The following is a 15,404-nucleotide window of genomic DNA, read 5'->3' on the forward strand; positions in this document are numbered from 1 at the left end:
CTTGATTTCTTGCTTTTTAACTTCTTTAGTTCTTTATATATACTGGATATTAGCCCTCTGTCAGATAAAGGATTGGTGAAGATCCTTTTCCAGTGTGTAGGCTGTCATTTTGTTCTGACAACAGTGTCCTTTGCTTTACAGAAACTTCTCTGTTTCATGAGGTCCCATTTATTGATTGTTGATCTTCGAGCCTGTGCTGTTGGTGTTCTGTTCAGGAAGTTGTCTTCTGTGCCAGTGTAAAAGAGATATTTTGTTGAGCCCTTTTTAAACTCATAAACCTAGAAACTAGCACTCAGTATTTTACTGAAACAAGAAAATATTGTAGAATTTTTTTTATTAGAACCAAACAGATGCCGTTATGAAATTGGCTGGAAAATGAAATAATTTGAGGTCGTTAATTTCTTTGGGTACAGTTTTATCTTTACTATATGAGCATAATTACAAATTTCTGATCCTAAACAAGGATGAAATTAGATTATATTATCCATATCTAAAGCACTAAACAATTAATCTCTAGGAAATTCATAGAAAACTTTGTTTTACTTAAATTTGTATTTCTGCTTTGTCATCTGTGTTTTAATAATAATCAGTCCTGAGCTCACTGAGTGGCACACAGACAAAAAGTATTCAAATCAGAAATGTAATGCATGTTTTATTATGTTTAAGTTGGTATTTATGTTAGGTATTTTAATCATAAATTTGTGTAACAAACATTGTTAAGGATTTTTTTTGGAAAAAAATTAAATCATTAAATTCAATTTCATTTAGTTTTTTTTTTGAGTTTTTTAAATTCTATCTATTTTTTAGATTAATCACAGGTTATTTACTTTGTATCCCACCCGTAGCCTCCTCCCTCATTTCCTCCCAATCCCACCCTCCCTCCCTCATCTTCTCCCTGCCCCTTTCCAAGTCCACTAATAGAGGAGGACCTCCTCCTCTTCCATCTGACCCTAGCTTTGATAAGCTAGGGTCATTTAGGTTTTTTTTTGGCTAAATATATTTACCAGGCAAAACAGGTTTGGGAATTTGTGATAAAATAACACTTTTACTAAACTGAGAGTTAATCGTGAGGGAAGCATGTAGAAACATAAACACATTATAGCATCACACTGTGCATTCACTGTACAGAGTAGATTCTGTAAACCAAAGCTGCACTGAGAATTCCCTCTCCATAAGCCACTGTGTTCCAGTCAGCTGACAGCAGTGTCTGATGCAACGTTAATTTACTTTGGGAAGACCATACCTACTTTGACATGAAAAAAGAGAGTTACAGCAAGAGGGTTCAAAATAAGAGACTCACTCACGGTTACTCTCCAGTAATAAAGTTTATTGGGAGAAAAAGCAGAGAAACCCATGTTGGACTTTTCCATGAGAAAGCATTCGAAAAGGAACAGATCAAAGTGTTGCAAGCAACAGTACGGGGCCTTAAAGGAAGAGGAGAGCTTTCCATTGAAATCAGTACAGGGACTTCATTAAAAAGGATAGTTTATGTATGGATGTAATCTAGAACCTCTGCTCAGATGTAGCCCTTGGAAGCTCAGTATCCAAATGGGTACCCTAATAAGGGGAACAGGGCTGTTTCTGACATTAATTCAATGGCAGGCTCTTTGACCTCCCTCCGCCCCCCCAGGGAGGAGCAGTCCTGCTAGGCCACATAGGAGGACTTTGCAGCCAGTCCTGAAGATACCTGATAAACCAGTATCAGATGAAAAGGGAGGAGGTTCTCCCCTATCAGTGGACTTGGAAAGGGGCAGGGAGGAGATGAGGAAGGGAAGTTGAGATTGGGAGGGAAAGAGGGAGCAGCAGGATACAGCAGAGATACAAAGTTAACAAACTGTAACTAATATTAAAAAAAATAATAATAAATTGGAAAAAAATAAAACACCTGCAGGAGAAAAGAGCTGGCAAAAAAGATCATTAAGGGTGGGGAGGAAATTTAGGGCAAAGCCTTCACTGAAATTTCCCAAATAAAAAGAGGTTTTTTTCAAACATTTCTAACAATGACTCTTGTTAAAAACTTTCACCAAAGAGATGTAAATAGTATGGAGAGTGCTTCAACAACAAACCAAATACTTGGCTTTTAGATCCCTTCAGAGCACGGCAGCAGGAAGTAGCGCTGTGCAATTTTAGTCTGAGATAACCTATGTGTCAGGGGTGAGTGAGGGATCTGAGGACTGAGTAAGATTGTAAAGTTAGGATTCGTAAACCAAGACAGATGACTTCTTAATTCTCTGTCCAAGACAGAGATAGCTGCAAGGGGTGGGGCTTGAGTTGTGCAGACTGAGAAAACTGACCTCTGAGAACTACCAGCATCTTCATGCAAAAGGCCAGTGATTTAACAACATTCCTACACAATAACTATAGTTACTGTACCTTCAGAAGGTTTATAATAATAATAATAAATTCACCAATTTATTTTTTTATTTTATTTTTATTGTTTATTACAGTTTATTCATTTTGTATCCCAACTGGAGCCCTTTCCTCATCTCCTCCTAGTCCTACTCTCCCTCTCTCTTCTAGTCCTATGCCACTCCTAAGGGGATAAGGGAGGTCGTCCTCCCTTACTATCTGACCCTAGCCTATCAGGTCTCATCAGGACTGTCTGGATCCTTTTTCTCTGTGGACTTGCAAGGCTACAATTCCAGGGAGAGGTGATCAAAGAACCAGTCACTGAGCTGCTCAGTCCTCATTCAGAAGGGCAAACCAGATCGACATCAGAAGTGGGAGAAGTCGGGGAACAGGGCAGGAGCCTACCACAGAGGGCCTCTGAAAGATACTACCCAGCAGGGTATCAAAGCAGATGCTGAGACTCATAGCCAAATACTGGGCAGAGTGCAGGGAATCTGAGGGAAGAATGGCAAGACAGAAAGACCTGGAGGGGACGGGAGTTCCACAAGGAGACCAACAGCACCAAAAAGCCTGGGCCAAGGGAGACCTGCAGAGACCAATACTCCAGCCAAGGACTATGCATGGAGAGGAACTAGACCCTGCTCACATGTAGCCCATAAGCAGCTTCATCTCCAAGTGGGTGTCCTAGTAAGGAGAGCAGTAGCAGTCTCTGACATCTTCAGAAGGTTTATGAGATGGTTCCACACTTTACAAACTACGCACGTTAGCCCACCTAGCATGTACAGTCTTCAGATGCATTGTACAGATCTTAACCAAAGGAACATGTCTCTTATCTTTAGTTTGCCCTCACTGAAAGCAAAAGGAAAGTAAACCAATAACTAATTTGCTGTGGTGTTTTATTGTAGAAGTTTAAATGACTAGAAACTTGTTCAAAATGTTACCACTTTTTCTGCATGAATCTCACAAACGGGCAAGATTAATAGAATATCGATTAAAACATGATGTGTGACACTTAGAAACATCATTCCTTTGGTTATTGAACAAGTAGGAAAATTAAGTGTTAACATTGTTGCATACATACCTTCAGTCATGAATTTTTATTGTTTGATTAAAAATATTCTTTGTTAAAGTGCTGGAAAGTTATGCAACTTATGTCAACGAGCTGTGGAATTTTAATACACATTTTATAGTAAGTTTTAAATTCCTAAGCCTTTATTCAAATATCTCTAAAATTGCTGGTTGTGAGGACTCCTTCTTAATGGAAAAAATAACCAGGATCCATAGGGCCATAACGATAAGGAAAGTATGGTCCCACAAAGGTTCAACCAGGGATCCATCGACTTTAAATTTTTTCTTAAATATAGGTATATATTAAATATAATATCAGAATGTAATTATAACCCAGCTCTGGTACTCGATAAGTGTAGTATGTGCTCTTAACTTCTAAGACACATTTCCAGCCCAAGTTATTGAGTTTATTTGGCTTATGGATGAACTCGGTTCAGCCACAGTAGAAAGTCTTCAGGTCACATAGATAATGAACTCTTCATAGCTATGTGTACAAAGTAACCACTGCATGTACACACACATGTTTTCAAGTGATCTCCATTACCACTGATGATGCAGTAAAATTAGAGCAGCAGATTAGCTTACAAATGGCTCTGAGCTGCTAGACTCTCAGATCAGGGTCAAATGAGACTCTTTGTCAATTGTCAAAAGTCCAATTCATGGTGGTTTCCTATAAGAACATATTTGATCTGAAGAATATGGTTCTACAACAATAAGTAAAATAGTTTCAACGTTATTATGTAGAAATTAACATATTAAATTGAATTTTTGATTTAGCTCGTTGCCAAAGGAAACACTGAACTAAAAAATTAAGACAGGTGGTTTTTATTTAATAGTTAATATTTCAAAAATGAAATAGTGTGCATTCAAGTTAAAGGTTTAACTAATTAAAAACTGGGTGTATTCATTATAATGACATATATACATGTACATGATGTCACACACATTTATGATACATTTATGTATCACATTGCATACTTATGGAATATATAGATTGATATATTTAGAATAAAATAATATTAATTCAAATTGCAAATAAAAATATTTTCTTTTACAATTGCTTTTAAAAGTTCATATATATATATGTGTGTGTGTGTAGGTAATATATGGTAACGTTAAAATAAATTACACATCTTATTGACATTTCATTACATGAGCCATGTCCCACTTAGAATTGAGAACCATTGCAGATTGTGCATGTCCTCACAAACACATAGTTCAAAATAATATTAGAGTGGCTTGGGACGTGACTCAGTAGTTCATAGCACTACTGCTCTTCTAAAGATCTAAAGACATCAGTTCCCAGAATGCCCATCCAGCACCTGTGAACTGACTGTAACTCCAGTGTCATAAATGTTCTTATTTTGATGGGATACCTGCACAGACATGTCATGTACACATTCTGAAATACACACATGCACAATAAGTAATAAAAATAAATATTTAAAATAAGCCTAAATGTTCTGAAGAAAATCCCAAATTAGTGCTGTTTTACTTTTACTTTTAGCTACTCTAAATTGGAGTATTTAGTTAATGAGCAACTATCAATTTTTAATGTAAAACTAAGAAATTTTCCCACTTAATGTGTACATAAATATTTACTGAGATAGCTAATTTCACATTAAATTCAACATTTTATTTTGGTAACATTTAAATAGTCAGTACCCTTCTCAGTCTATGATTTTCTTCCTTCTTCCTTGATTTGCAAGATCCACTTTACATACTTGAACCCTAGCACACTCACTTTGTACATGGAAATCAGACAATAGCCAGCTGTGAGTCTCTGAAGAATGTCATGTCCATCCAACCTATGGCTTTGTGCTTGCACAACAATGATCAAAAAATAAAGTATCTATCACAGAAAAACTCTCATCTACCCACACTGTAAGAATCAGATCTGGCATTCAATACTCCAGAAAGTTTTCCTCCCCCCTAAAATGGATCAAATACATCCTCTATACACTGACATCATCGTCATACATTTTGGTGTAATGTTTTTATTAACCTACATGTCTGTCTTTGTATGACATTTCTGTATACTCCTTACGGCTTTTATTTTATTTTGCATTTATATTTATCATAGTTAGCACACATTGGAGCACAAGTAATATTTATATATTTGAGACTTGAGTGGAAGATAAACAAGTTGCATGATCACACTGTAAACTATCAATAGTGAAAAGAAAATTATGATATTTTTTATAAGTAGGAAAATGTAATAATAGTGACTGTTAATACACTTAACTAGGTTCTTCTGTGCAAACGTTAGAAATAACTAAAACCATATTCTCCCATGGGACTCGAATATCTGTGCTGCCATTTCAGAATATAAAGAATGGGTGACTTATAGGGAACAAAATCCATTTGGTTCGTAGCTGTGCAGGTTGGACAGTTCAGCATAAATTGTCTATACTAAGGAAAGGACTTCTTATTACATTACCTATAGCCTGTAAGAGCAAACTATAATGTAGTGATCATGAGTCAGGATGGTGAAGGGGGAGCCTCAGAAAGGGAGAGAGAAAGACACACATGGTATATGCTCACTCATAAGTGTGTATTAGCCCTGTAATACAGGATAATCATACTAAAATCTATACTCCTAAAAAATACAAACAAAAAAGAAGACCATAGGGAAGATGCTCAATCCTCGTTCAGAAGGACAAACAGGATAGACAGTGGAAGCAGGAGAAAACAGGGAACAGGACAGGAGCCTACCACAGAGGGCTTCTGAATGACTCTACCAGTAGGATATTGAAGCAGAGGCTCAGACTCATAGCCAAACTTTGGACAGAAGGCATGGAATTTTATGAAAGAAGGGGGAGATAGAAAGACCTGGAGGGGAAAGGAGTTCCACAAGGAGACCAAAACAAAACAAAGTAAAAACAAAACAAAACAAAAACAAACAAACAAAACAAAACAAAACAAAACAAACAAACAAAAAAAAAAACACTTGAGCTCTGGGAGTCCTGCAGATGCAGATATCTTAACCGAGGACAATGCATGGAGAGGACATACACCCTGCTCAGATGTAGCTCATAGGCTCAGTATCCAAATGTTGTCACTAGAAAGGAGAGCAGGAGCTTTCTCTGGCATGAACTCAGTGACCCTGGAGGGTGGCAGCCTTGTCAGGCCACAGAGGAAGACAATGACCACACAGCCAGTCCTGATGAAACCTGATAGGCTAGGGTCAGATGGAAGGGGAGGAGGACCTCCCCTATCAGTGGACTAGGGGAGGGGCATAGGGTGAGAAGAGGGAGGGGGAAAGGATTGGGAGGGGGCCACAGCCGGGATACAAATCGAATAAATTGTAATAAATTATAATAATTTAAAAAATGTTAACAAAAAAGAAAGGGGGGAAGAGAATGAAGGAGCAAGAGGAAAAGAGAGGGAACTTTACTGCAGTAAGTTTTACTGTTGCTGTTTTCAGAATAACTGTCACTGAGGAATCTTAAAATACACATTACACTGATCAGTGCAACATGGCTGTTTCTTGTTCAACATTGTAATAGTATAAAAATTTAAAACATTGCTCAATACAGAAACTGCTGAATAAACAGATGCATTGAAACATGTCCTTCAGGATGTGCTTCTCCCTACTAGATATTAAACCATGTGAGCACATTAAGGCATGCACTTGAAGTAACTACTATGATTCAGCATATTACCACCTCCTTAAGGAACAGTTCATGGAATGTATACACATCTTACTTTTGATTTGAGATACCTGAATGTCTACTGCATATACACAATTGTAAAGGTAGTGAGTGAGTTATAGCAGCGCTATTGGGAGGAAAAAGACTAAGCGTGGCTTCATTGACTCTCAAGTCCAAAATTATTTTCCAGAACTAGAGTTTGATGATATTCTTTAATTTGGTCAATATAGTGTGGAGAGATAACATGAAAGGTGAGGCTTTAACAAAATTAAAATACTGAGATAAGATATGAAACAAAAATGTTATCTTCATGTTTCACCAAATATCACAACTGTATCTATTCTGTTTAACCTCAATATTCAATCTCAGTCAATAATTTTAAGTATGATATTTGAGAAAATTGAACAGAGTAAAAGCAAGAAGAACTGGAGGAAATTTAAAAAAAATATTAGAGATTATTAGTTCCTTATTCAATCTTTCTTTACATATTCTTTTCTATGACATTTTGAATATAGTCTTTTTTTTTCGTGTCTAATCCTACAGTTTTAATAATGACATTTTTAATCTTATACATTCATGACATTAGTCTTTTCACAAGAATGAAACTCCTCTGACTGTTGACCTTCATGATTGTAAACGTTATTTTTCTTTAGCTGGTGCGTGATCCTAGAATGCACGAGGAATTAAATGTTCTTACACTGAGCCACTCCCAAAACATTCCTAAAGATAAAGATGCAAATAATGTTTGACTTATTCAAGAAACTCTGAATACTCAAAAATTACAAATAATCTCTAGCATTTACACTCATAGTAAGTTTTATTTTTCTGCCCCTTTTTGAGACTTGGTTTCATTGTGTCGCTCTGGAGAGCCTGGAACTCATTATATAGGCCAGGCTGGCCTCAAGCTCACAGCAGTTCACCTGCCTCTTCTCCCTGTGTGCTGAATTTTAAATCCTTCACCACTATGGCCAGTTCTTCATCAGCACGTGGACTTGGAGAGGGGCATAGGTGGAGATGAGGGAGGTAGGGTGGGATTGGGAGAGGAGGAGGGAGAAGGCTACAGCTGGAATACAAAGTGAATAAACTGTAATTAATATAAAAAATAAAAATTTAATTACAAAAGAGATGCCTTTTTAGTGTCCATATTGATCTTATTTAATGATGTTGAGCTTACTTATTTGGTGATTTATCTTAAATTATCAAAAAGAGAGTTTTTGCAAAAATTATTAAATATTTGTGTTGTGTTTTAAACAAAAAAAGTAATAAAAGCTACATCTTAGGAGTCCAGCAACAGTTCTCAAGTTTGCAAATATTTCCTAAAGTGTTGCTTTTGAGGTAGTGCATATCTAAATACAATTTTCTATTTACAGGGTCCTCCTGGGGCTTCAGGTGCAGAAGGAAGGCAAGGCGAAAAAGGTGCTAAGGTAAAAAAACATGTGAAAGTGATGTGTTTGGCAATTTCACGTTTGCATCAAAAGTCATCTATTTCAACACATTAAATGATAATATGGGCTTTATTATTATTATTATTATTATTATTATTATTATTATTATTATTAATTTGTTTATTTTTTCATTCACTTCATCTTGGTTGTAGCCCCATCCCTCCTCCCCTCCCATTCCCTTCCTCTCTCCCTTCTCCCTTCCTCCTTGCCTATTCCTAAGAAAAAAGGAGCTCCCCTTTCCATCCACCCCAGCTCACCAATTTGCATCAGGATTGAGTATGTCCGCTTCCCCTGTGCCATGATAAGGTAGTCCTGCCAAGGGGAAGTGATCAAAAAGTAGGCAAGTGAGTCCTTGACCAATGAAGTTCCCACTTCCCTTACTAGAGGACCCACATGAAACCTAAGCTGCCCATCTGTTATATCTTTGTAGGAGGCTTATCCTGTGGGAGAGTGCCAGTCCCTGACACTATGAAAGATACTCTGCTAAGCTTGCAGACAGGAAACTAACAGAGTTGTCCTCTGAAAGACTCTACCCAGCAGTGTCTCAAAACAGATACCTCAAAACACTTTTCTTGTGGAAAAGTGGTTGGAAAGAGAAAAGGACCTTGAGGTGACAGGAGTTCCACAAGAAGGCCAATCAAGCCAACTAACCAGGGCCCAGAGGGTCTTGCTGATACTGAAGCATCAACCAAGGACCATAAATGAACTGGACTTAAGCTTTATCACTATTAATGTGCACGTATGTTTAATTTTCAAACAGGGAGAAGCTGGGGCTGAAGGACCTCCTGGGAAAACTGGCCCTGTCGGACCTCAGGGTCCATCTGGAAAGCCTGGTCCAGAAGGTCTTCGAGGCATCCCTGGTCCTGTGGTGAGCACCTGTGCTAAGAAGTTCTGCTATTAAATAACTTTAAAAACTTAAATGTATGAATTAAAATGCTTGACAAGCTGTTATTCATAACTTATGTTTTGTGGGAATCCAGTATTTCCAATAAAGTTATTAAGTAGCTTAATTTAAATAATAATACACTTAAAATATTTATGTCGTTTATTATAAAAATTTGTGGCAAAGCTTTATTTTTTTAAAGCAGAAAAAAATACTAAGTTCTAATGTGATGACGATAAAAGGTTTGAGATATATACCTCTGCATATGAGCCACATGTGTATGGGTGTATATAAACATGTGGATAGGTATACATGAGTATATAGAAACACACAATCACAGAGAATTTAAAAAACATAGTATTTGCAGGTTCTAAGGCTGTATAATTTACGTATAACATTTTTTCTCCTTTCTGCATGTCTAACATTTAAAAGTAATAGGTATTATCTTGTTTAGCAAACAAAGTTTTATTTTCTTTAATGTAGGGAGAGCAAGGTCTTCCTGGTGCTGCTGGCCAAGATGGACCCCCTGGTCCTCTGGTGAGTAACTTTTTCTTAATTTATAGAGAGTTTCCAAAGATAAAATTATTTGTAAGATAGAATTTGTGAGTGTTTATCTCTATAAAGTGCTTTTCTACTTTTCAAGCAGAAAAATAATCCTGATGAGACTATGTAAAGTTTGCCACTTGGTCCAGATAATATTCCCTTTTCATGCACTTTAGGTGAAAAACACATTTTCCACTCAGAATAAAATGTTAAGGGTGAGGCTCGTCATTTTCTCAGGGCAGACAATTATCCAACCAACGTGCATGCGATCAGACTTTGTTTCTTGGTCTTTTGTTTAAAAAAAAATCTTGGCATGTGAATTTGGCACACAAATAGATGGTTCTTTTTGTGAGATTAAAAAGACATTATCCTGGCCTCTAAAAAAGTGTGTAGTTGTTTTTATGTTGAAGTTGGAAACTAGTGTGAGCTCCACATACAAGCAGCATGCTTGATTAATGCAACAAAGCTCTGGCTTGGCCAACATCTAAGGGTCCAAAGTTGCTCTTGCTAAAATATAGGCATGAAGTGACATTGAAAATATGTCCTTTAAAATCATTGTTTGCCAGATCACTTGGCTTTAAAAATTGATTCAATTGATAGATGTTTATAAACACTGATTTTCATTACTATGTCTAAGGGATAAATAAAGAAAAGTAAACATAACTCATTGCATTGAGGGAGTATGATACAGTTTACTTTGATTAACCAACTCCTTTCTTAGAGTAATGTGAACTTTGTTCACATTCCTCTTATCCTAAACATAATTTTTGAAAGGAATGATAGCCCAGTACATACCAATTCCAAGTTCTCAGCACAGAGAGATTTATTTGCTCCAGAGGGACAAGGGCAGAAGTAGGAGACAAAGACAGGAGATAGAGGACAAGGAAAAAAAAAAAGAAAAGAGGGAAGAGAGATAGTGAAGGGGTACCTGTGGATAAAGAGGATACAGACTGCCCTATAAGTAAATGGCAGTTTATACAAGAAAGAGAAGATAACCTGTATTAAGAAAAGATGTCTATTTTTTTTTTACATTTTAAAATTTTATGTATGTATGTATGTATGTATTTATAATTTATTTATTTTGTATCCCAGCTGTAGCCCCCTCCTTCATTCACTCCCAATCCTGACCTCTCTTCCTCTTCTCCTCCCATGTCCCTCCTGCAGTCCACTGATAGGGGCGGTCCTCCTCCCCCCTTCCATATGACCCTGGACTATCAAGTCTCATCAAGACTGGCTGCATTGTCTTCCTCTGTAGCCTCTTAATGCTGCTTCCCTTTAGAGAGGGGGTGATCAAAGAGCCAGGCACTGGGTTCATTTCAGAGACTGCCCCTGTTCACCTTGCTTGAGAACCCACTTGGAGTTGAGTTTTCAGAAGCTAAATCTGTGCAGGGGTTCTAGGTTGTCTCCATGCATGGTCCTTGGTTGGAGTATCAGTCTCAGAAAAGATACCTGTGCTCAGATTTTTTGGTTCTGTTGCTCTCCTTGTGGAGCACTGTCCTCTCGAGGACTTCCATCTCCCCCTTCTTTCATTAGCTTCTCTGCAAATTGACCACAGTTTGGCTACGAGTCTCAGCATCTGCTTTGATACCTTGCTGAGTACAGTATTTCAGAGGACCTCTGTTGTGGCTCCTGACTTGTTCCCTGTTTTCTCCCTCTTCCAATGTCTATCCATTTTGCCATTCTCAGTGAGGATTGATCATCCTCCTCCTTGCTTGGACTTTCGGTGTACAGATTTTAGTATATCCTGTATTTTTATATGTCTAATATCCATTTATAAGTGAGTATAAATCGTGTGTGTCTTTCTGCTTCTGGGATACCTCACTCAGGATGATCTTTTCTAGATCCCACTATTTGTCTGCAAATTTCATGGTTTCCTTGTTTTTAATTGCTAAGTAGTATTCCATTGTGTAAATGTACCACCATTTCTGCATCCATTCCTCAGTTGAGCGACGTCTGGTTGTTTTCAGATTCTGGCTATTACAAATAAAGCTGCTATGAACATGGTTGAGCAAATGCTGTTGTTTTATACTTGAGTATCTTTTGGATATATGCCTAGGAGTGGTATTGCTGGATCTTGAAGTAGCATTATTCCTAATTGTCTGAGGAAAGCACCAGATTGATTTCCAAAGTGGTTGTACCCACGTTTACACTCCCACCAGCTTCCCTTTTCTCCACAACCTCTCCAGCATGTATTGTCAGTTGAGTTTTTGATCTTAGCTATTTTGATGGGTGTAAGCTGAAATCTCAGGGTCTTTCTGATTTGCAATTCCCTAATGATTAAGGATGCTGAGCATTTCTTTCAGTGTTTCTCTGCCATTCGATATTCCTCTGTTGAGAATTCTCTGTTTAACTCTACCTCATATTTTAATTGGATTACTTGATCTGTTGCTGTTTAACTGCAAAACTTCCAGGCTCCTTATTTGCCATGTTTGGGCCTGAACTTGCCATGCTGCAGTCTGCTAGAGCCTTCCAGTTTTACTTAGCATACAGACATATTCAGAAAACATCAAAAATTGAATCACAGTTCTAATTATACAGGACTTATTTGGCTATTCCTTTCATTAAAGGAAGCCTCAAGTTCTAACATAGTCACCATAACACTTCATGAGTGTTAGAATCATCTGAAACTTGCACTTGAGAAGTTGGATTGCCTCTAACTTCTGGATAAATGTTATAACTGGATAAATGTTGTCCTTAATTGACTTGAAGCAGAGGATTAGTAGATATCTACTCTATACATAATCCCATTATCATAGAAATTGAGCCCTGGGTGACACTGGGCCACTTCCAGATCTGCATGACTATTTAGGATATACTCCCCTTTGATTCAGTAAACTCCTAACTGCAGATTCAGAGTCTGGTAACAAAATGCTTTCCCTAAATATCACCCTAAAATTTACCAGGATCCTTTTTTTTTTTTCTTGTTATGTTAGATTTTTCCAATAAGCCTTCTGACCTTTCAGGAGATGAAGTAGAAGCACCTTCATCTACTTAGCTAAAGTAGAGATTTCCCTTGGCTAATGTTAAAAATAAAACCATCAGACACACCAGCTGATTAAATTCTGCAAAATTTGTATTTCTAATGCTTAAGGAAATGTGAGTTTACAATATAAGAAGGCTGAACAATTCAAATCATTTTCGGAAAATTGCAATGGTAAGCATCAGGAGGGCCCAACATGGGCCTTCTCATTCCCTGACTAATTTCACTGGGGAATATTATTATGTAAATATATTATTAATAGCTTTTTCAATGAATCTGATATCTGGAAAATGATACTTAGTCCTCAGGAAATGAGTAGAGGTAGAGAAGGCATCTGCCGAATGAAATATAATGAGCTTTCCTACTCAGCCAAGAAAGATTTATTTTAAAAGTAGCATGTTTTAGTCAGAGTGAGAGGTATTTTATGAATAGAGGTTAAATTCACCTACTTTCAACCCAATAACATTGTTTAAAGAAATTACCCATTCCATGTGCTTGTGAGATGACATCAGACCCCTTGCCAACTCTATTTTTAGAGAGAGAATAGTGAGAGCATCTGAGCTTCCTACTAAGGTGCTATGTATGTACAGGTGCTTTGTCTGACATGAACTCAATGGCAGGCTCTTTGATCACTTCCCCCTGGGGGATGGGGGGTGCAGCGTTGCCAGGCCACAGAGATGATGCAGCCAGCCCTGATGAGACCTGATAGGCTAGGGTCAGGTAGAAGGGGAGGAAGAGATCCTCCCCTATCAGGGAACTAGGGGAGGGGCATAAGAGAAGAGGGAGGGTGGGTGGGATTGGGAGGAGATGAGGGAGGGGCCTGCAGAGGGGATACAAAGTAAATAAATTGTAATAAATAAAATTAAAATAAAAAAATCTGCATGTAAACTTTAGATATCCTTCTTGGCTATCCACTTTTATTAAATCAATCATTTTTGTCTTTCTTCCAAAAAAAAAGTGATATTAAGTTTAATTAACGATAATTGCAATATCTTCTTCCTAATAGGTTCTTATGTATATTAAATGAGTCCTTTATAAGGTGCTCACACAACTGATGAATAGCAGTGCCACTGAATAAAGAATTGCCAAATGCAAGAAAAAAATTATGAATATTTATCTAAATAATCAGTGTAACTATGTGATACCTAAATCCATTTATGTGTCTAACCAATACTCTGGTAGAAGTTGCTGACAAGGCAAATGGGATTGTACTTAGAGCAGCTAGAACTTAACTCAGTGAGAGCCCTGTTTCAGAGGCAAGCAGAGGGTGTCATTCCCAGCTCACCTGTGTGTTTGCCTTCCTGCTTTAGAAGTATGATCCAATTTCCAAGAAAGGAAGGAAGCTTAAGTGAAGATAAATGTGGGAGGAGAGACAAAAATATTTGAACATTCAGACATATTTTCTTTGGACTTAAAAAAATAATCCACTTGAAATTTGTAAGAATACTTCTCTATTGATAATATATTTTCCTCTTATTTATAAACACATTCACACTCACAGCTGAGACTACTCTGGTAGATGTCTCTAACTCATTCTGTACAAGATCTTTTTACTGCTTTTTGAAGTTGCCTATGACTTCCTACACAGAGATGTTTGACCATAGTGCTTATCAAAGCATTCCCATTTTGTTTTCCAAAAATGTTTGTTTTTAAAGGTTATTTTGAAATGGGTAGTCTCTTTATATAATCCAAATTGGCCCTGATTTTACTATGTAGCTCAGGCTAGCTTTGATTTGAGATCTTGCCTCAGACCCCGAGAACTGGATTTCACAGTTGACCCATCATGCTTAGGTATGACAAGTCTCCCTTTATAATTTGCACGTTCTGTGATAGTTTCCTTCTACTTTTATTTTTAAATTTTAAAAAAATATCACTAGCCACAGTATCAATATCAGAGAGTTTTACAAACATAAACAAAAGCTGAGATGGGTTACTAAGTTATAGTTTAAATTGTTTTTTTTTTTTTTAATTTTCTACAAAGCCCTGTTACAATTAACAGGGATGGAAAGTGTGATATTCTATAGTAATTAAATGGATTTAATTTTAAGCTGTATGCTTTTTAAAAAATATTCAGCAGTACTTCTTAATTTTATTTTCAGAGTCAAGTTTGGGGTGTACAGGTTTTTTTTTTAACCCCTGCTGTACAGTTTTAAATGGCAGATCATCACAGATATTTAACAGGGGATGACAGTGAAAGGAAGTGTGTTTGCTTTCATATTTTGAACACTTATGAATGTATGATTCCTGTTTACATTTTTCTTTATTACTTATGAATTATGTATTTCACTAAGGATTTCCATTTACAATGTGCTGAAGAGAAAATAGCAAGCATGATACTTGGAATTATATTTTCATATGCAGAGTTGACGATTTTAATATATTCCATACAAAACCAGGGATATTATGACTGTCTTTACTGTCATGACATCACTAATTTGTATTTTCAGTCAACAAAATGTAAGACTGATTTGGATTAATAGCAT

The 15,404-nt window shown here is 37.0% G+C and overlaps 1 protein-coding gene across 1 annotated transcript in view; it reads left to right on the top strand.

Moving 5' to 3' along the window:
- Nucleotides 1-15,404, top strand: part of Col11a1 (collagen type XI alpha 1 chain) — a 209,152-nt gene that overhangs the window by 175,007 nt on the left and 18,741 nt on the right. Inside the window, exons 55-57 of the mRNA XM_055628241.1 lie at nucleotides 8,441-8,494; nucleotides 9,276-9,383; nucleotides 9,882-9,935. Of these exons, the coding sequence (XP_055484216.1) occupies nucleotides 8,441-8,494; nucleotides 9,276-9,383; nucleotides 9,882-9,935 (216 nt within the window). The remainder of the gene's footprint in view (nucleotides 1-8,440; nucleotides 8,495-9,275; nucleotides 9,384-9,881; nucleotides 9,936-15,404) is intronic.

Source organism: Psammomys obesus, unplaced genomic scaffold (assembly GCF_907164565.1).
Source record: "Psammomys obesus unplaced genomic scaffold, mPsaObe1.curated_primary_1811, whole genome shotgun sequence".
Taxonomy (NCBI): Eukaryota; Metazoa; Chordata; class Mammalia; order Rodentia; family Muridae; genus Psammomys; species Psammomys obesus.